This window comes from Syngnathus typhle, linkage group LG1 (genome assembly GCF_033458585.1).
Source record: "Syngnathus typhle isolate RoL2023-S1 ecotype Sweden linkage group LG1, RoL_Styp_1.0, whole genome shotgun sequence".
Classification (NCBI taxonomy): domain Eukaryota; kingdom Metazoa; phylum Chordata; class Actinopteri; order Syngnathiformes; family Syngnathidae; genus Syngnathus; species Syngnathus typhle.
In genome coordinates this window covers 7,737,060-7,758,324 of record NC_083738.1, presented here as the reverse complement: position 1 = coordinate 7,758,324, position 21,265 = coordinate 7,737,060, and the positions used below count along the sequence as shown (strand labels likewise).

Sequence of the window (21,265 nt, the reverse complement as noted above, 5' to 3'; positions counted from 1 at the left end):
TTAAAGTCATGAGTGTTAACATAAAGAAAAAGGGTCCTATTTTTGTTCCAAGCGCCAGTCTAGGGCAAAGCGAAGTTTAATCCATGCATGAGTGAAGTTTTTTTCCTTTTTGGTATTTTGCTAGATGTAGCAATGTAAGAATTGGACGTAAATGTGCCTTTGTGCGCCCTTGTGGGATGGAAATACTGTTTTTCCGTTAAATCCTCCCGGGATCACTCATTTGCATCAAAATGAGGATGGTTGGTGGCGCAGTACGGATGGGTACACCGTGCTTGAAATTGCAGAAACAAAAATTAGACTCGCTGGGGACCGTCCATGACATTGGCAGGTAAACTGCAACATCTCCCCTTTTGGAGGACATAGTTGGCTGTGCATGTGACATTGTCCGTCGGTTCTTCCTGTCACTATACGTCACTGTCACATTTAGATAAACAGGAATACTTCTAATTCATAAAAAAAAGAACAATAATAATAATAGGGCGGCTCGTTGGTTAGCACGTCCACCTCACAGTTAGGAGGGTGCCGATTCGATTGCACCTCCGACCCTCCCTGTGTGGACTTTGCATGTTCTCCCCGTGCCCGTGTGGGTTTTCTCAGAGCACTCCGGTTTCCTCCCACATCCCAAAAACATGCTTGGTAGGCCAATTGAGCACTCCAAATTGCCCTTAGGTGTTAGTGTGGATGGTTGTTTGTCTCTGTATGCCCTGCGATTGGCTGGCAACCAATTCAGGGTGTCCCCCGCCTACTCCACGATGACTGCTGGGATAGGCACCAGCACGCCCGTGGGGACAAAGCAGTACAGAAAATGGATGAATGGATGGATAGATGGATAATAATAATAATAATAATAATAATAATAACACATTTCTTCTTTGTAGTTGCTAACTGGATTAAAAAACAGACGGAAATAACAAATGGCCGTCCCGAATCTTACACAGTATTGTATTTTTGTTCAATCTGTCTAAAACCTTTTGACAAGTAACTTCGCAAACATGATTAGTCCAAATTTCTGCTCATGTGCTTCATTCGCTCACATCTCCTGGGAGCTAAACCTCACCTGTCTATAAATCTTAGACAGCAACCACATAGACACTCCAAAAATACACAAAGCATGTTAACCAGGCCAGTTAGAAAATGTTCACTTTGCAAATTTGCACAGAACAGATGGATAACAAGGAGAGACTCACCAGGATAACAGCATCACAAATATTGCTGCTGGGGTGTTTTTTCTAATCCCAGGAGTCTTCATTATTTTCCCAAATGCGATTACCAACACATAATTATGTTGCCTCTTCAAACAATCATTTTGGTTTGGGAGCAACTTCTAAATCTGACCTGATAAACAAAACCAGCGGTCTTTTCTTGAAGCAGGTTTCACACAACAACGATCATGAATGTATGGGCCATTCTATACAAAAAAGCCCTATCATGAAATGGAATGTGTGCCTCATTAAAACCCACCTTCGTACACATAAAGAACATTGTGTCAAAATAATCAGTGGTCATCTTTTCTTAATTGCTCTCTGTTCCTCTCATAACTGTCCTGTCACTTTCCTCCCCCTCTGTGTCCTTTCCACCTTGTTTCTTCGAGTTCCTCTTTACCTCCTCCTTTCTATACGTCCGAGCTTTGCCTCACACCAGTATGCCCTGACTGCCTCATCACGTTCTTCCCCTGACCTGCTCCTCTTCCATGTGCTTATCTCCACCCCCCGGGGTGAGGGATCAGAGAGATGAGGGTCTCCAAGAGAGAGAAACGAGCGGTTGGAACTAAGCGCCCGGCAGGGAGCGGTACGCACCACCACCTGGGGGAAAGTCAGGTGGAGTTGTAGTTTGTAGCTCCCTCACAAGAATTATGGAAAACACCAGAAGCTAAAGGAAAGCATTAGAGAGGAGCGTGCCAGCAAGACGGCACAACACAGAGACTAGATTTGAAAAAAAAAAGTCCATCCTCTCTAGAAATATCAACAAAATCATTAAACAGATCTATTGTAGAAGAGTTGACAACATATTACAATGTCACAGGCTTTCACAGAGTAACAACCATTTAAAATGGATGCAGATTCAGTTGTGAAAGAGCAACATGAGTCCCCAATGGAAACACATTCCAAAGACGACCTAAAATCAGACTGGTGTGAATAAACGTTTTAAAGAATGTATCCAAAAATCTGATGTTGCAAAACTAATTTAGCCTCCATTGCTAAAAGATGAGTGCACCAAGTGCCATGGTAACAAAAACGTGTTGAGTATGAATTCACCGGGAGAAACATTTTCATTTTCTTGAGCGTTTCAAGGACGTGGATTAAATCGGACACTTACCACTGTCTGATGGTTTACTTGGATGACTTCATCACCAGCATGAATCTTTTTGCACTGATCTGCTGGAGACTGCAAAAGAAGAAATTATAGGCAAGGGAATCTAATTTAGGTTGAATAGTCCTAATAAATCAAATGAGAATATACGATGTGTTTGAGTGTCTATCAAACTTGCATTCTCTGTTGTCCCAGTTATTACATGAAGTCCATCATATGTAGATTTGATGTACATCCCCTGAAAGACAAGAAAGACCGAGGGTAATTGTCAAAGCAAGACGCACTACAGTAATTTCTCGTCTGTCGATAGAACTTCATTTGCTTTTGTGTGTCTTTTTCCATAATGGTCTTTTTCTACTGTCTTGTCTTTGGACTTTGTCCCAACTGGATTTGATTTGCATTTGTTTCACGCTTCCTGTCACCTATTTTGGGATCTCCTTTAAATTGTCATCCATTTATCTCGGACTTGCTTGAAAAGAAAAAAGAAACATTCAAATCTCAAAGTTTGACCCAGTCCCAATGCCAATAATACAAGTCCTTCTGACTCATTACCGTTTTTCTTGAAGGACTGCTTCACTGCCTTGACTATAAATATCTGTCCAATAAGCCTTCAAAGTAATAAATTACATCCATTACAAAGCATTTTTCCCTGAGCCATTAGTGAACAAACTGTCTTAGCTGTGTTGTCCTTCCAAAGGTTGTGTTCAGTATATCGGGTCTACAAAATTTTATTTCAACAAAGTTGAGACCTTATGGAAAATGTAAATAAGAACAGAAATCATCGGTGTTGTGTTCTCCAGGACAAAACACAAAAATAAAACAGCCGGACTATGATGGCTCCGAAGCCAGCATCTGTGATGGGGTGGTGTATTAGTGTCCAAGGCATGGGAGACTTGTACATCTGTAAAAGCACCATTGAAGCTTAAAGTCACACACAGGTTTTGGAGCAATATATGCTGCCATCCACGTGATGTTTTTTAAGTGGTGACGATGCTAAACCATGATCTGCACGTGTTACAACAGGGTGGAATAATGGACTGGCATACTAACAGTCCAGATATATTTCCCATTGAAAATGTGTGGCATATTATGAAACACAAAATATGAAAACTGAGACACAGAGCGGTCAGGTCAGAGGCGTAGCCAAGCCGGGGCGAGCCGGGGCGGCGCCCCGGTTAGGACTCCCTGCGCCCCGGTTGAAGAAAATCGAGCTTTTTCGATTCTTCATTTTCATGCCGTTTTTTTCTTTCAATCTTGCGCGAATGTGCTTGCGCTATTCTATGTGCGCGATGTTATTCATTCACCGTTTGCCACCCGGACCCGGATGTTGTTTTAGCGATCAGCGAACGGCGTGGGTGATGTTCGTTTTTTTTTCCTGTGGGCGTGCGCCCCTACTGGAAAAATTCCTGGCTACGCCTCTGGGTCAGGTTACCCAATTTATACATCAAACAAGAATGGTAAGCTTTACCACTGAAAATGTTTCACCAATTAGTCTCCTCAGAAAGAAAGAAAGAAAGAAAGAAAGAAAGAAAGAAAGAAAGAAAGAAAGAAAGAAAGAAAGAAAGAAAGAAAGAAGGAAAGAAAGAAAGAAAGAAAGAAAGAAAGAAAGAAAGAAAGAAAGAAAGAAAGAAAGAAAGAAAGAAAGTAAGAAAGAGAGAAAGAAAGTAAGAAAGAGAGAAAGAAAGAAAGAAAGAAAGTAAGAAAGAGAGAAAGAAAGAAAGAAAGAAAGAAAGAAAGAAAGAAAGAAAGAAAGAAAGAAAGAAAGAAAGAAAGAAAGAAAGAAAGAAAGAAAGAAAGAAAGAAAGAAAGAAAGAAAGAAAGAAAGAAAGAATGAATGAATGAATGAATAAATAAATAAATAAATAAATAAATAAATAAATAAATAAATAAATAAATAAATAAATAAATAAATAAATAAATAAATAAATAAATAAATAAATAAATAAATAAATAAATGGCACTCGTATACATCCATTCATCCAACTTCCATACCGCTTGTCTTCACGGGGGTCAGTACTGTGTATTTTATATTTTATGTTATGCAGTTATGGTTTCGGAAGACATACTATGTTGTACATGTATTCTTCAACCGGAGGCACATTACGTCATGGTGATAGGCCCGGGAGCAAAAAAAAAAAAGTGCCCAGACCCGTGCTCTAAATTCAAGCACACGGCAATCAAGAGAACTCCTATTGTCATCACATATTTTTGCAGGGCCTCTAATTTCAATACTGTAATATTTTTAGTGAATATCACCCAAAAATATTCCGGTGGAAGCTGTAATCACACATTACAAACTCATCTCACGGGTTGTGTGCTCAGCAAAGTAATTTACGAGTCTGTTTTCTTGTTTTTTGGCTCTGGGGAATGGCCTTCAGTACACAAACGTTTTGCATTGACATCATAGAGTCCTCGCTGTCTGGAGAGAATAGTCTTTAAAAAAAGGTCCACAGGTGGGCACAGTCGAATTGGTCGAATTCATCCTTTGAGACTGCAGTGGCGGGAAAGTCTTTTGACCGCCCGAAGAAGCAGAACGCAACAGTCGGCTCAATGCCGCTTCAGTGACGGAGTTATTTAAGTTATTGCTCAACTCCAGCAGGACATCCTTTTCCCCTGACTTTGATTAGAAAAAACAAGCGGACCTAAGCCATTTTAGTGTTAACCTCATCTTGCTACTTTTTGCCCTTTCTTTTTTTGCGCGCTACATGTTAGCTCATCGAGACACGTGTTTGGACAATTTATCATTTCGTCTTCCCATACCAGCCACTCAGTGTGACTGATCTGTCCTGAGCTATTCAATTAAAAAAAAAAAAAAAAGTATGTGGGAATTCTGAACAGTTGTTTTCCATCGGCCCCTAACACCATCTGGACCCCGGTGTGCTGCACCGGTTGCACCGTCAATATTTATACCAATGTCTTCAGCTCGCTACTCAGTAGTCAAGTAGTTTCATTTGCTTCCTTCAGTGCTTATCGGTGCTTCATTAGGACTACATGCTCCCATCTACAATCGTTTCGATTGAAATAAAAAGGGTATTCGACTCTTAGGGGCAGCGGAAGCAGCTAAGTTGTTGGAATTTTGTCAGAGTAGACAAAATGCAACATTCTCTCTTTTTTACAATGCTGACATGACATAGAAATAATACCTACAAAGATCGAGCTCTTTGTCTGCCTTGTTTTCTGAGGCCTGACTACATATCCTTTGTCAATATCGACAGTGTTTCCCATCTACCATGTGGTCTTTATTGTCATTTCAAAAAGAGAGCCCGTGAGAGCATCATAAACTACAAATACATGGTTTCTGATTATCTAAATTTATCCCACACCAGGCATATTCCTTTAAAGGAGAAGTTAAGCCCCAAATTTTGTTTGCAATATTTTGTGTCTGCCCCCACTAGTCTTCCGATTAATATTGCGTTTGTGGAGTACGAGTTAATCAGTGTAATCCAGTCATTTTCATCCATCTCAGGGGGAGCCATTTTGCCACTTACTATCAACTGAAGAGGATATTACAGTTGCTGGGTCACAACCAATCACGGCTCAGGATCTGAAAACTGGTTAGCCGCGATTGGTTGTGCCCTGAGACTTGGCAATTGTAACTTCATTTTTTCTTGACAGAAAGTGGCAAAATTCATATTCCACAACCAAAACATTAATCATAACACTGTGTTTCGACTAGTTTGGCTGCACAGAATATATTATTGATTACCGTAATTTTCGGACTATAAATCGCATTTCTTTTCATAGTTTGGGTGGGGGGGCGACTTATACTCAGGAGCGACTTATATATGTTGTTCTTTTCAAAAATGTTAAAAAATAAAAATAAAAAGTGAAACCGCGATAAACGAACCGCAATGTAGCATGGGATTACTGTAATTTGGATTTCAAGTGACGACAGCAGCGCGACGTCGCGTCAGCAGCAGCTCGTCGAGTCAATCTTTGTCCTTTATGTAAACAACCGCCGCGCTGCTGACGCAGCGTCGCGGTGCCTTAACAAAGTTCAAGGAAAGACGTGGGTTTGGTAAACGGCTCTTTATTTAACAAAACAAACCTACAGGCGTGTGGCGGCGTGGACTTCCATCCACGGAGGTGAAAGACAGCTCGGTAGAGTAGGACCGGGCGTGCGTAAATCATTGTCCGAGCCCCATCCACCGTCCCTGGACAGCCACCCGGCCGAGCGCCGGCCCCCGACTTCAATTCACGGAAGTGAAAGAGAGCTCCGTCGAGTCGATCTTTGTCCTTTATGTAAACAACCGCCGCGCTGCTGACGCGATGTCGCGCTGCTGACGCGATGTCGCGCTGCTGACGTCAGCAGCGCGACGTCGCGCGTCACTCAACGAAGCTCTCTTTCACTTCCGTGGATTGAAATCGGGCATTTCAATCTATTATGTAATAGTTTTTTGAATAACTCTAAGGTTTACGTCAGGGCCGTTCTCAGCTCTCAGTTTGTGTTTATGTCACGTTAGCATACCTATCGTTTAGTCTGTTGTTGCTCGTTCATGACTGTTCTTGGTGTTGGATAAATTGCCCCCCAAAATGCGACTTATACTCCGGAGCGACTTATATATGTTTTTTTCACTTTTTTGGGCATTTTATGGCTGGTGCGACTTATACTCCGGTGCGACTTATAGTCCGAAAATTACGGTATTAAGAAAATTTGGTGGTTGCTTTCCCCTTTTAGTTACTGTTGTTCAACTCAACAATCACCTTTGAATAATAAATTCATCTCAAAACTGTTATCAGAGTTTTGGAAGATGTTGACTGTTTAAGAATTTTCATACCGTATTTATATCTGAAATGTACACATTTTTACATGAGCCAATATACACGTACCGGATGTGAAAATAAATGAAAATATGGTTGGTATCCACTTAGCGGCTCCAAATTTACAATTATCATGAAAGAACAAATGTGAGGTGAAATGTCAATGACGATGGATAGACGTGTCTTTGATGGGCTTGAAGCCATAATCATCCGTGTGTGTGTGTTTTTCTTTACCAAGCCTTCACTGGGCATGATGCTTGTCAGGTGGACAACCTCCAGATGGGCTGACTGAGAGACCAGAGAGTCCGATGACAGAGAGATGATGTGGTCGCATATCCCTGCTAAAGTCTTACACTGGAGGTCGTGGGAGAGAAGGAGGAGAGAATGACAGAGGGTTGAAGTTATTGAGATTGCTTTATATCGAAGATGGATACAATTGTGACTTTGCTGGAACACGTAAAAGCAAACTCAATTGTTAAGATTGTTGCACATCACCACCGCTTTTCACCACTTTGACTTCTTGTCTGTCCACAGGCATACCAGAATGATTCTTGTCACACGCTGAGTAACACATCAGTCGTACCAGCCGACCCAAGTTACACTAATGACAATTTCTGATATGCAATCAAATTAATACTGATTATAATTATTACCAGGCTGATGGTTTACATAAAAAAAATCCACCCCAACAATACATTCTTAAACACAGTGACCACAGTGTATCCCTCAAAAAAAATTACACTCGCTTACTCACTTTTTACCAGCAATTGGTCAGCTATTTCACTTTAATTAACACATGCGGTTATCATTCCTTATAAACTTAATTCCAAAATTGCACACATGCAAACACATATGCCAGGAACCAACAGAGAGAAAAAAAATCTCACATTACTGTTATTCACATCAAGTGGTGTGGCATGATGCCTTATGGTGCACACACTGATAAACCATCCATAAAATAATCTGATCTCAATCTTAATGGGCAATTACAGGATTATAGGTCTGGAAAGGAAGAGAGCCGCTTTTAAACACACCCAGATACACACATGCACAGGCGCTCAACCACTCATACACGTTTGATATCTGATCATCTGAATCGCTCAGTGTAACGGAAAAAAAAGGTGGAGACAATTTATTGTCATGCTCTGGCTAACTTTGGCTATATCCGAGTGAGTCGCACCCTATTTTGCATGAGTCAAATGTAAAATGTTCTGAAAGTTTTCTCTACACTATCTGAGCTACGAATGTTCAGAGGGAACTTTAAATCTCGATTTGGGAATAAAGCAAAAACGTGTAAGAACGCAAACTTATCATTATAGAGCCAAAAATAGCCTCCATCTCCAAGCTGCAATGAGGTCACGGCTCTACTTGTCCTTCTGTCTGATCATCGGACTAACAGTTCTGACCTGGGATTAACACGGAACAAGACACAAAAAGGCAAGTCACCAGAGTCGAGATGCTACTTCTCTTCTACTGACACACCCAGCCTTGGTCTGACATGCCTCTGGACAATCAGAGCACAGATTAGGGAGAAATTCACTTATGTAGTTGGCTGGCGTGAGATTTAAGAGCAGTAAAACAGAAAGCCAGACATAGTACACTGCCAAATGGATTAGAATCTGGCTTCATGCTTCAAACCTCCCCCTCTCATTCTCTTACCCCTTTCCTACTTGCATCAAGCATACAGCGCCACCAGTGTATACAGGACTAGTATTTGCTTTGCTGCAATAACTTATGAACAAAAAAAGGATTGGCAGAGCTAGAAGAGAGAAGCAGGGAGGACAATAGGTAAGAAGTGCAGGTCCAGTGCAGAAATGAAGGGGAGTTAGAGGGGGGAAACACACAACTAGGACGGCGTTATGTAATAGTGCTCATCCTTATGCATGAACGCACATAAAAACACATACACTTATACACACTTCACGCTCCATCAGGCACACAAACCCGTGCACTACGCTCTCGCTCACACACAAAAACATAGACACACACATGCCCCCCCCCCCCATGCACACACAATATCTCTGTCCATCTGATTGCTGCAGGCTGTCGTCTAGAGCAGAGCAAAGTAGCAGGGTGTTTTGCATTATTGAGCAGAAGCTGACAAACGTACAAGTCCCACGACACTAGAGCTGACCAGAGTGAACCACATGCCGGAAGCTCACTATCGCATACTGAATCACTTCCATTTGTAGCTCATACACTTTACATTGAAGATTTGATTGTTTTGACACTAAAAACTCAAAATATGGTTGATCAATTTGGAAATCAACAAATATCGTACAAATATGTTTTATAAAAATGGAAATTACATGACATTTTCAGACTGAAATTCAAAAGCTGGGAGACATCCAGCATATCCAGGTAAAGTGTTACTGAGTATGCAATGTTGACCACGAGTTGCCCGTCGCTACTCACAAAGGCAAGTGAACAAAAGGAGCAGCAAATTAAGATGGGTAGGCTGAAAAGACAATGAGGTCCGGGCACACAACTGCACACACAAACATACACACACACTGTGTGAGTTTTTATAAAATATGGCAAAAATGCAGCAATCTTTGCTAAACATCCTCATTCATCAATACAGATGTGAGTTGAAAGATTGTGTACTTGTTAATTTATTCTTATTTCGTTATAAGACCAGCGTGAATGCTAAAATGCATTGATAGTATGTTACATGTGACTGCTGTGATTCTGCATGGTTAATTTCCCTGGTCAGTGACCCAATAGCCACCCACAGGATAAAAAAATGGGCTGATTGTGTCAAAAAGTACATTATCAACAGAGTTGAGCTGTCTGGACTGTGGGAGTGAGTATTTGACCAAAAGCACCGGAAAGTTTTTTTTTTTTGTTACTAGCTTTCATATAGTTAACACAAGATCAGGGATGCCTTCACAAATGCCTTGACTCTATTCAACAAGGTCTTGGGAACATTTTTGAGAAATTGTGATATCAGATATAACGCATTGCGCATCACGGAAAGCTGCTCAGTTGGAATGCCATCTTGTGATTGAAGGCACTTTAAGAACAATTAGCTCATTGCCATGATTACAAAAACAGATTGATAATTTGAATGTTGTGAAGTGGCCCATTATCTAGGGTCACTAACTTTGTTGTTTTTGGTCTTTTACAGTGAGGTCACATGTGCCACTGTTAAAATGGTCAACACAGAACATTGTTCCAAAACTCTATTAGTATGCCTCCATTTTAAATACTGCCTGAATGGAAAGTTTTGAACGGACAATAGTGACACCAGGAGCTCTATATTTGTAATCGTAATCTTGATTGATTTCTATTCCTATTTACCGTAATTTTCGGACTCTAAGTCGAGGTTTTTTCATAGTTTGGGTGGGGGGGCGACTTATAATAAGGAGCGATTTATATGTGTTTTTTTTTCAAACATTTTCCAAAAAAAAAAAAAAAGGTGAAACCGCGATAAACGAACCGCGATGTAGCAAGGTTGTTTACAAAAAGGACAAAGATTGATCACGGGATGACGAAGATGACGAAGGGCCCCACGTACTACCGCCATCATTAGCGGCTTTGTTTCTAAGTGACATGGAGGACGAAGAGTTTGAAGGATTTAAGGATTTGGAGTGACACAGAAGGTTTGAAAAACTATTATGGCTTTTACACACGCCCAGTCCTACTCTACAGAGCTCTCTTTCACCTCCGTGGATAGAAGTCGGGGGCCGGCGCTCGGCCGGGTGGCTGTCCGGGGACGGTGGATGGGGCTCGGTCATGGCTTTTACGCACGCCCGGTTTTATTCTATGGATCTCTCTTCCATCTCCGTGGTTGGAAGTCCACGCTGCCACACGCCTGGAAGTTTGTTTTGTGAAATAAAGAGCCGTTTACCAAACCCACGTCTTTCCTTGTACTTTGTTAACGCTACAATACAGTTATATACTAGATCTGGGGAATTATGACGAGGCTGACGTCAGGGCGCACGCGCGGTGTTGTTGACAAAGGACGAGGAATTTGATCGATGGATTTAATGATTTAGAGTGCACAGATGGTTTGATAATATTATTGCTTATACAATAGTTATTTTATATCTAATTTATATATCGTTATATGGGCCTGTGGAATATTTTGAAGTGCAAGCGCCGTCAGCGGCGCGCACCCATTATTGACAAAGGACGATTGATGGATTTAATGAATTGGAGTGACACAGATGGTTTTATAAACGTGTTATTTATGTAATGTTTTTTTTTTAATAACTCTGAATCAGGCCCGTTCTCAGCTCTTCGTTTGTGTTTATGTCACGTTAGCATACCTATCGTTTAGCCTGTTGTTGCTCGTTCATGTCTGTTCTTGGTGTTGGATTTTGTCGAATAAATTTCCCCCCAAAATGCGACTTGTGCTCCGGAGCGACTTATATATGGGTTTTTTTCACGTTATTGTGCATTTTATGGCTAAAGCGACCTACATTCCGGAGCGACTTTCAGTCCGAAAATTACGGTAGTATTTCTATCACGTGTGTGTTTGTTTTTTTACAGGTTTATGTCATGTGACCAGCTTAGTGGAACGTGTCACTTCACCTCCACTTTATTTAATTACTAGTAATAAGTATCAGCAAGCAAGCAAACAGCGTCTAAAAACACCTCCTTTTAATATTGTTATGCTTGCTCCAAATTCACACGTCCAACCTCCCACACACAACCGAGAGTCACACGTAGCCTTTAGTCTGACACAAGTGGGTGTGCATGTGTGTGTGTGTGTGTGCGTGCGTGTGTGTGTGTCTCTAACATCTCTGTTACAACTTTGTTACAAAAGAGTTACAATAAATTACATGGGTTCGTAAGCAAAAATCGTGTGAGGTAATACATTGAACCACATCAGAAACTTCCACCCAATACAATTCTACCCATCCATTATCCATACCACTTGTCCCCACAGGGGTCGCAGGCGTGCAGGAGCCTATCCCAGCTGTCATCGGGCAGTAGGCGGGGGACACCTGAACCGGTTGCCAGCAGAGCACACAGAGATGAACAACCATCCGCACTCACACCTACGAGCAATTTGGAGTGCTCAATTGGCCCACCGCGCATGTTTTGGGAATGTGGGAAGAAACCGGAATTCCCAGAGAAAACCCATGCAGGCACAAGGGAGAACATGCAAGCTCCACACAGGGAAGGCCGGAGGTGGAATCGAATCCACAACCTCTTAACTGTGATGCGGTGGTGCTAACCAATATGGGCACAATATAATTTAATAATCACATTTTTAAGGGTAGGTCTATCCATAATTGACAGCCTTTTACTTGGTTTCCTCAACCTGACCTTGAATGATATGAAATGGTATGAAAGTGTCCAAATTCAACTGTCAGCCCACATCAGACAGTGCACAAGTTTGGTACACAACACACACGTGCCTACAGACATACCATATTTTCCGCACTATTAGGCGCACCGGATTATAAGGCGCACCTTCAATGAACGGCCCATTTTAAAACTTTGTCCATATATAAGGCGCACCGGATTATAAGACGCATAAAATAGAAGCTATACTGCAACAAACCGAGGTTGACTAGGGTTGCGGTATGCATCCACTAGCCAATAACCAACGAGCCCTCTGTAAACAATCGCGTTTCTCAAACGATCTCCTCTAAAATGATCGGAACAGACTAAAGTTCGATCTAACGCATTGGTACTACTTACCTATGTTTCCCTTCCATATCGATCCGTAGATTTGATCGAAACATTACCGGAGCAGCCTATTTTGACATGAAATAGCCTGGTGCGTATAGCAGCTATCGTTATAGCATTAGCCATCCGCAAATTCCCATGAACCTCAGCTCGCAATCTCCCATGAGCCTCAACAAAGTGTAAACAATCGCGTTTCTCAAACGATCTCCTGTAAAATGATCGGAACTGACTAAAGTTCGAGCTAACGCATTGGTACTACTTACCTATGTTTCCCTTCCATATCGATCCGTAGATTTGCTCGAAACATTAACGAAGCAGCCTATTTTGACATGAAATAGCCTGGTGCGTATAGCAGCTACCGTTATAGCATTAGCCATCCGCAAATTCCCATGAGCCTCAGCTCGCAATCTCCCATGAGCCTCAGCAAAGTGTAACAATCGCGTTTCTCAAACGATCTCCTATAAAATGATCGGAACTGACTAAAGTTCGATCTAACACATTGGTACTGCTTACCTATGTTTCCCTTCCATATCAATCCGTAAATTCACTCGAAACATTAACGGAGCAGCCTATTTTGAAATGAAATAGCCTCGCGCCCCCTGATTACAGTTGCCGTAATGTTGGGAAGCGATGCGACCTTGTAATTTACTAGTCGTACTAAAACGTACTGAAACATTTTGGCAGAGCACTGTGTACAACAAGTATGGATCAACAAATTCATCAATTGATCCATATATAAGGCGCTCTGCATTATAAGGCGCACTGCGTTTTTTTTAGTAAAATGTAAGTTTTTAGGTGCGCCTAATAGTGCGGAAAATACGGTACGTACATTCATCAAACACAACAATAGGTACAGTGCATAACATTATCCAAGATAAGAGTTTACAAAAAAAGACCTGCCCTTAAAAAGAGAACAACCTTTGTATGCATAGAGCATTAGTCATGATTATTATTACAGTAGGTCAATATACAGGAGTTTTGAACTACAATGCATGCTCCTGTTTCTAATATTACGGCTGCCTTCTTTAAACTACCTGAAATAGGGACCTATGAAGAAAACCCCAAAGTTTGCAAGTACTGTATGAATAATGTGTTTGCTGTTTGTATATTTGTATCATTAACAAGTTTATCATGCTATATTCAATGCAAGCATAGCTGATTTTATGTGTATTTGCTTAGAGGGCTCACACTTCAAATGATCAGATTTCCATAGACAGATGGAGAAGAAACTTACCACATGAAGAATCTTATTCTCTGTCTCATACACAGTGCAGTCCTGTGAAAAGAGCAGAACAAATATTGCTGTCAACTTCTGCTCTGAGAGTCTCCTTTTGTAAAAAATACATTTGGGAGTAACGAGAGGGCCGATTGGTAGGACGATGCTATTTCACTAAAAGTCAGCATTTCTATTAAAAGAAGCAATGATTATGCATATGAGTTAATAAGACAGGGAGCAGTTTACTCAGATTTTAGAAACCTATCAACACGTGAACCTGACAGATTGTTATTTAACGACTGTGACTTGGTAATCTATTTATTGGAAAGCAGCCAACTGAGCCCACCAGATGCACACAGTAATAGACAATACATCTGCTTGATCCATTAGTACAGGCTGTTTTACCCTCATTGTGTGTCTTGCTGCATTCTGGCAACCATGAGTCCATTTGGACCATTGTGGTGTTTCCCTACTCTGGCCCTTGTTAGACCGTTTGGGTGTTATCTGTAAGGCTCCAGGACTAACTGTGGGCACTGACTCCAAACTGGATCTTAAAGTAAATACAGACCATGGAAAGGGTCCAATAAAGCAGTTACAGTCAATACGATTGCTCCAGTAGCAATCACTCACAGAAAAGGGGCAAAAGTAGAAATGTAGGTAATCTACATGGAGGCACTACAGAGAGCAGAGGGAGGACAGGAAATGAAAGTATGAGAAACGAGTTGTTCATTGTCCATAAAGGCATTTAAGTGAAGCTGAGGATTGTGGTTGACAGTCAATCAATGAAACTGCTGGGAGCAGTTGTGATAGAGCACTCTTATCCCATCAGCTGCAAACAGCCCTTGGCAGATGTTCCACTCATAGTCAAATCTACAAAAACGGGATCTAGTGTAGACCTGAGCTAGGTCAATTGGTCTTTAGTTTTGTTAGGCCATTTTTGGAGGGAAGTGAATCCTAAGCGCTATTGAGCAAAGCAAGGCACATATTTTACGTTAAAGAAAGTTCTCATCGCATACCACCATAGAAGAATGTCACAAAAAGTGGACACTCCTGTCAATTATACACTTTGTGCCATCCAATAGATACGGTATTTGTTTTTTCTCTATACATGTCATTGGCATAGGTAGATAAAGAAAAATACAATTTCTGTTAGTTCAATATAAATTCAAGGGCCAATTCCGTTCAATTCTCACGATTGACACTGGTTGGGAAACACTGCTTTAGATGGCAAAAAAAAAGATTTAGTTAGCTAAATTTGGGAAATTTATGCGTATACCTGTGCTGGCTGATCAGTACAATGTTGTAGCAACAGTGTTAGTCATCAAACATTATCTTTGCGCTCAAATATAGATTTAAAATAAATACATAAATAGTGATTTGATTAACAAGTATTGCACATAAGGTAAATACAAATTGTACACAAATATATTTAAAAACAACATTAAACTTCAGTGGCCTAGTGGTAGAGTGTCCGCCCTGAGGCTGGAAGGTTGTGGGTTCAAACCCCAGCCGGGTCATACCAAAGACGATAAAAATGGGACCCATTGCCTCCCTGCTTAGCACTCAGCATTAAGGGTTGGAATTGGGGGGGTTGGATCACCAAATGATTCCCGAGCGCGGCACCGCTGCTGCTCACCGCTCCCCTCTCCCCCAGGGGATGGATCAAAATCACATGGGGATGGGTTAAATGCAGAGGACAAATTTCACCACACCCAGATGTGTGTGTGACGATCATTGGGACTTTAACTTTAACTTAAATACAACTGAACTGCAAATAAAAAATGTTCTGTAGTGGAGTGAAAAAAACGAATTCACTGTAACATGATGCACCTGAACACTGAATTCAGTAGGAGCCCACACTTTGAGAATTGCTGTTTCGGTATAACAAGACCGTTAAGTGGCCTGGGCAAAACTGCAGTGGCGTTCTTGAGCAAGACACTGATACCCCAAATTGTACACTGGGCATTTACTACGTAGTCCCCTCTCCAGTGTACGCCACTTGCAGTGTGTGTTTCAAGTAATTTTGTGTATAAATAAATATAAGATGTAAATAGATAAAGATTTTTCTCGTAGATCGCCCCCGCCAACAGTAATTTGTAGCAGTAATTTGACCCTAAGCGCACATGTTACCTGCTGTACAATGGTAGTTAATTCGAGGCAGAGCTGCACAATATTGTTCTTCAGTAATGAATACTCTGTCACACTGGCAAACGGAGACCTGGAATAAAGGACAAGAACAGTATGGTGTAACATTCTGAACAAAGTAACACAAGTTAAACACATTTTTGTCATATTACGTATTCCCTCAACTTCTTAAGGTCTGCAGTAGTGCTGTGCAGATCAATCCAAGTATCGATAGAATCAATACAAATCATGCTGTGTGTGTGTGTGTGCGTGCGAGCGTGCGTGCGTGTGTGTGTACTGTACGTGTATATTGGACCCTTTTGACTCTGTTACTGCCAAACACCATTTCACTGTAATGCCTAATTACTTCTTATGCAGCTTCTCATTCAGCTCGTCTTTATATATAGATTGCGCAGGTGTTTTAGCTTATGCGTGTATACTTATTTGAGTTAATTTAACAAATGTCACTGTTTTCCTGGGCAAAAAAGATGAACATAAAATAAAATCACTGTCCAAATTAAATTGTGTATGTAGTTCCTACCTGTCAAGCCAGGCTAGCAGGTTTTTTGCCGCACCAATCAAATCCACCACTGAGGTGAGGAAATCATTGGGTAGCCTTCGGGAAGCTCTTCCATCATAGTGTCCTCCCCTTCGCCTTCCCAGGATGAAGTTCTGAAGGTTCTTGGCTGAAGCATTCAACTTATGTGACAGAGTCCGGAGGTTTTCTGTCTCTAGGCCGTAGTTCTGGAAGAAAAATGAGATTCCTTTTTTAACTGACAAGTAGAGAAAACGGGGCATTTTCTTACGCCAGTGTGTAACTGACCCTAAAGCCCACCACAACATGGTTAAACCGGACTGAATTATCGGCAACTAGTTTACATACGTGGCCAAATATCAATCACTAATTTTGCTGGGACCTATTTTGCGGCACTGGGAATTTGAATCACAGATGAAAGGCACCATAACATTGCAGACGTGAAAATGCCATGTAAGCTTTAAAAACCAATATGCAATATTTCAGGTATGAGTGAGATTCAACCACAGCACATTGGCAACCTGTAAAGTTTGTTTTGCAACTATATTTAACCATATTTATAATGAATTATAATGAACCTGTGGATGAATACATGAATGAAAGCAACAGCCTCAAAAGTATCAACACTCTTTATTTCTAATTTCTTTCTTTCTTTGCATTATTATAGCATACAGCCGCCAGGCCAATCCACGGTCAGGGCAAATTTGGTTCTCCCTTAACGATCATACTTTGTTGTTTGAGGTTAAAAAAATAACTGCAACCATGAGGCAAACATTCAAACCAATAATTCACTGTGTTGCACTTTAACTACAATAATCTAACATATTGAGAAATGTATACCTCTTTCGCAGTGCCAATGTAAATAGGAAAATGATGTCTATTTATCGGTTGTGTATATTCAACCATTCTACCGTGTATTCACATTGCATCTTTTATGAAAAAACTCTCTGGACTACACCGTTACACAGATCATTACTGCTCAACCCTGTGACCCTTCAAAAGAAACACTCAGACCCACTGAGCTACATTGTGCATAGCCAACCACGGCACCTCTGGAAATATCTTGCCGGAAAGAGGCTTATTTCTGCTGACACGACGACTGCACGCGCACACATACACAGATCTAGACTCTATTCCTCTCTGCCTCAAGTTCTATTTAGTACAGTCACGACAGCAGCGACTACAATGGCGAGAGGAGTGAGAGACCAAATTAGAGAAGCTAGAGAGACAAAAAAACAAGATGAACAGAGAGCTACGCATCTTGGCGAAACTAGGCCATGCATAAATTACAGTATGTTCTTTCTGATCTAATGTATGGGCATGTGATGTACTGTACATGTGAACCTGAAACTCCTATTTGCACATGCTACAATTAGGTTCCCCCAGTGATTCAGTATGGCACTTGAGTGTACAAATGACAAGGGGGGGGGGGGGGGAATAATAATCTGATCACGGTTTATGGGGTACGAATTTGTGTGTGTTTGCATCTGTGTGTGTACTAAAAGGAATAATTTAAGCTTGCATATGAGGCTGTGTGTCAATCAATACAGTACAAGGACAATGACATTAGAGCAGGCCTCCACTACCTTCATGTCGATCCGGTTGCCATAGCAGCGGTGTGAGGTAAAAGCTCTTCTATGCTGAAATCTCAATCGTTCCCAGACACAAATAATCACAATCAAACTTCGTTTATGATGTGAAAATTGGGCCTCGCAACTTTTTTGTCTTTCTCCGAAACATCTAATGGTACGTTTACGCAGCGTTCTCAAAAGTTGTACATATTGATGCAGCATTTCCATATTTCCCAAAAATGAATAATAGCCACTAAATGTTGGTAAAATCATCTAAATAGTAGTGAGCAAAATAAACGGTCGATAAATAAAAATAATTAAAATTAATAAATAAAAAGTTAAGATCACTAGCAAACCAAACAACCATTCACATGCACATTCATACTTGCAGGAAATGTTGTGTTTTCATGTAGGAGGAAACAGGAGTACACGGAACCAAAAAAAAACAGGCAAGCACAGAGGAAACATACAAGAAGGGCCTGAGTCGAAATGTGAACCCAAGATTCAAATGAAAGTCAGGCAATATGCGCCACAGTTCTACCGATAACTAAACTATTGTATGCAAATTCGTTAGGAAAAGGGAACTGTAGGAATTCATTATTGTCTATGAACAAAAACGGTCTTTGAGGACTGCTGAATCACAGTTTATGAAAATAAGGTGCCTTCAAGTAAAAAACAAAAAAAGCTACAATGAAAGATAATGTGGACCAATAAACAGAAATGTTGCTAAAAGCAAAGACTTGAAGGACACCACAAAGGGAGAGAACGGAATCAGCTGGGAGAGTGTCATAACCAAGTGCATTCTAAAAGTAAATTCATGGCATTTTATAACATTTCCAAAAATAATGTTTATAATGGCATTGTGGCAGAGGTATACATTTTGCTATATGTCCCAATTTACAATTTTTGTCATGTATCTGATTAGGAGTTGTGTGGTTCTTTGTGGCCCCTCAGTAGCACTAATACAAAATTGGGGCCCCTCCATCATTTAAATTGCCCTACCCTGATATAGAACTGGCTGTTTGCTACCGAGACATGAGGCTGTACTGAGACATGAGACATTTTGAGAATGAATTGGTTTGTCCTGTCCCAGGACGTATAATGAATGTCACCATGTGCCACTTATTCCCGTGTTGTAAACTTTAAATGGCAAAAGAGGCTGATTAACAGTCACAAGCATGTACACATGCGTCTGCACACACACGCGCATACGCACACATGCAAACAACGTCGGCTAATCCAGCAGTGTGTGCTTGAGAGATAAGGTGCATCGTGTATTTTTTTCCACATACTCTCTCTATTTCACTTCCCCTCTCACACCTCCTGTCTTCTCTTTCTCATTCTCTCTCTTGGAGGGTAGCACCTAATTCCCCCTAATTCTCTAATCCGGAGCAGGGCCACCACACAGGCTGGCTGTCAAGATATACAAAAACAGGCCTAAAATGAGTTAACCATTTCAGAGCGAATATACAAACAAAAACAGGATGAGGAAAATAATCCCATCCCGTATGTGGGTATTGGGAACGAACATCAATGCAATAACCTTAGTTGGGTTTGATTTTGAATTTAGGCCACATGACGATATGACCTCTACCTGTTTTTTGAATATTTTGGCTTCCTATATCCCAGTTTTTATTGCCTTTACATAGTACATAGCTACTAACATCACCGCAACACCATCAGGAAATCAAATTGTTGTTTTTAGAACCGTGCCATAACTGTATGATATGGCACAAGTCTCTACCGTTTGATAGCCGCGAGCGACGAGTGTCCAGCTGGCAAGAGCAAGCACTCCAACTTCACTTTCTTTTTCTTCTTTTTCAATGTGGACATAGGCTAGTTCGTAATTCACGCTCCGGGTTTAGGGTTTAAATATCTTTTTTTTTCCAATGCATTTGAACGGACATCAAGTTTTGGTGCCAATCTTCCACAAATAGCGAGTGTCAGCTGTACAGTAAATCAAGTCCATCTTTTGATCACATTGGTGGTCGGTGATCGGCTCCAAAATCTAAAAATTTAGCATCAACTGGATGTTGGTAATTTGTGCTGCTGTGTGCATATACACAACTGACTGGATTCACTGCAAATCAGAGCAGCTCCTCTCAATTCCAGTGCATTGTCAGTCTCGCATGGAAATACCTCTGTGTGGAAAAGAACACAGCAATTCTTGTGTGACCAATGTAAACAGGTACCCTCATTATATACAGAATGATCTGATGATAACCGCTGGCAACTTAGAGTGTATGACCTCATCTCTACCACCAATTGTTTGTGTGGCCCTACTCGCAGTTGTGTCAGCCAGTGGGATGACTTTAAAATTACAATAATCATATCATCCACCCATCCATTTTCCTAAGCGCTTTATCCTCACGTGAGCCTATCCCAGCGGTCTTTAGACGGTAGACGGGATACACCCTGAACTGGTTGCGAGCCAATCGCAGGGCACACAGAGACAAACAACCATTCAGGCACGCGCTCACACCGAAGTACAACTTAGATTGCTCAATTCACCTACCATGCATGTCTTCGGAAAAATTAGGAGGAAACCGGAGTACCCGGAAGAAACCCACACAGGCACGGGGAGAACATGCAAACTCCACACAGGGAGGCCAGCGCCTCTGAATTGTGAGGTGGACGTGCTAACCAGTAAACTATCGTGCTGCTCATTTAAATACAAAAATAAAAACACAAAACTATTATTATTATCATTGCAGGTGCTGCTGTTGTCATAATTATGCATGAAATACAATGACATCCACCACATGCCTTCAGATGTCTGCCTGTGCCCTGATCAAATTTACCAAAATCACATTACCAACTGTGCCAGACTTAGATGTGGTCTGAGCAGGCGGAGAGTTTAGATGACTTTCTGCAACCATTATATGATGCGCTGGGCGCATGTCAAAGGACACATCCTTGTTACGCCAGAACATTCAGCTTGGCGCGGAACAGCGCAACTAGGGTTGCACCTCTATTAGTTTTACTTTTGTGAATGACTTGGGAGACAAATACAAGCACTCAACACTCGCCTCTTCTGTTTGTGTCTAGTAGTGAGGGCTTTAGATTGTTTCCCACTTAAGGAGTCCACGACTTGGCCAAACT

At 41.2% G+C, this 21,265-nt stretch overlaps 1 protein-coding gene across 5 annotated transcripts in view; it reads right to left on the bottom strand.

The window, feature by feature from the left end:
• Positions 1 to 21,265, bottom strand: part of si:ch211-26b3.4 (connector enhancer of kinase suppressor of ras 2) — a 54,653-nt gene that overhangs the window by 20,205 nt on the left and 13,183 nt on the right. For all 5 annotated transcript variants that reach the window (XM_061288645.1, XM_061288655.1, XM_061288675.1 and 2 more), the window contains exons 3-8: positions 16,599 to 16,801; positions 16,064 to 16,151; positions 13,952 to 13,993; positions 7,306 to 7,425; positions 2,489 to 2,548; positions 2,317 to 2,385 (exon numbers count right to left, since the gene is read on the bottom strand). In XM_061288645.1, the coding sequence (XP_061144629.1) occupies positions 2,317 to 2,385; positions 2,489 to 2,548; positions 7,306 to 7,425; positions 13,952 to 13,993; positions 16,064 to 16,151; positions 16,599 to 16,801 (582 nt within the window). The remainder of the gene's footprint in view (positions 1 to 2,316; positions 2,386 to 2,488; positions 2,549 to 7,305; positions 7,426 to 13,951; positions 13,994 to 16,063; positions 16,152 to 16,598; positions 16,802 to 21,265) is intronic.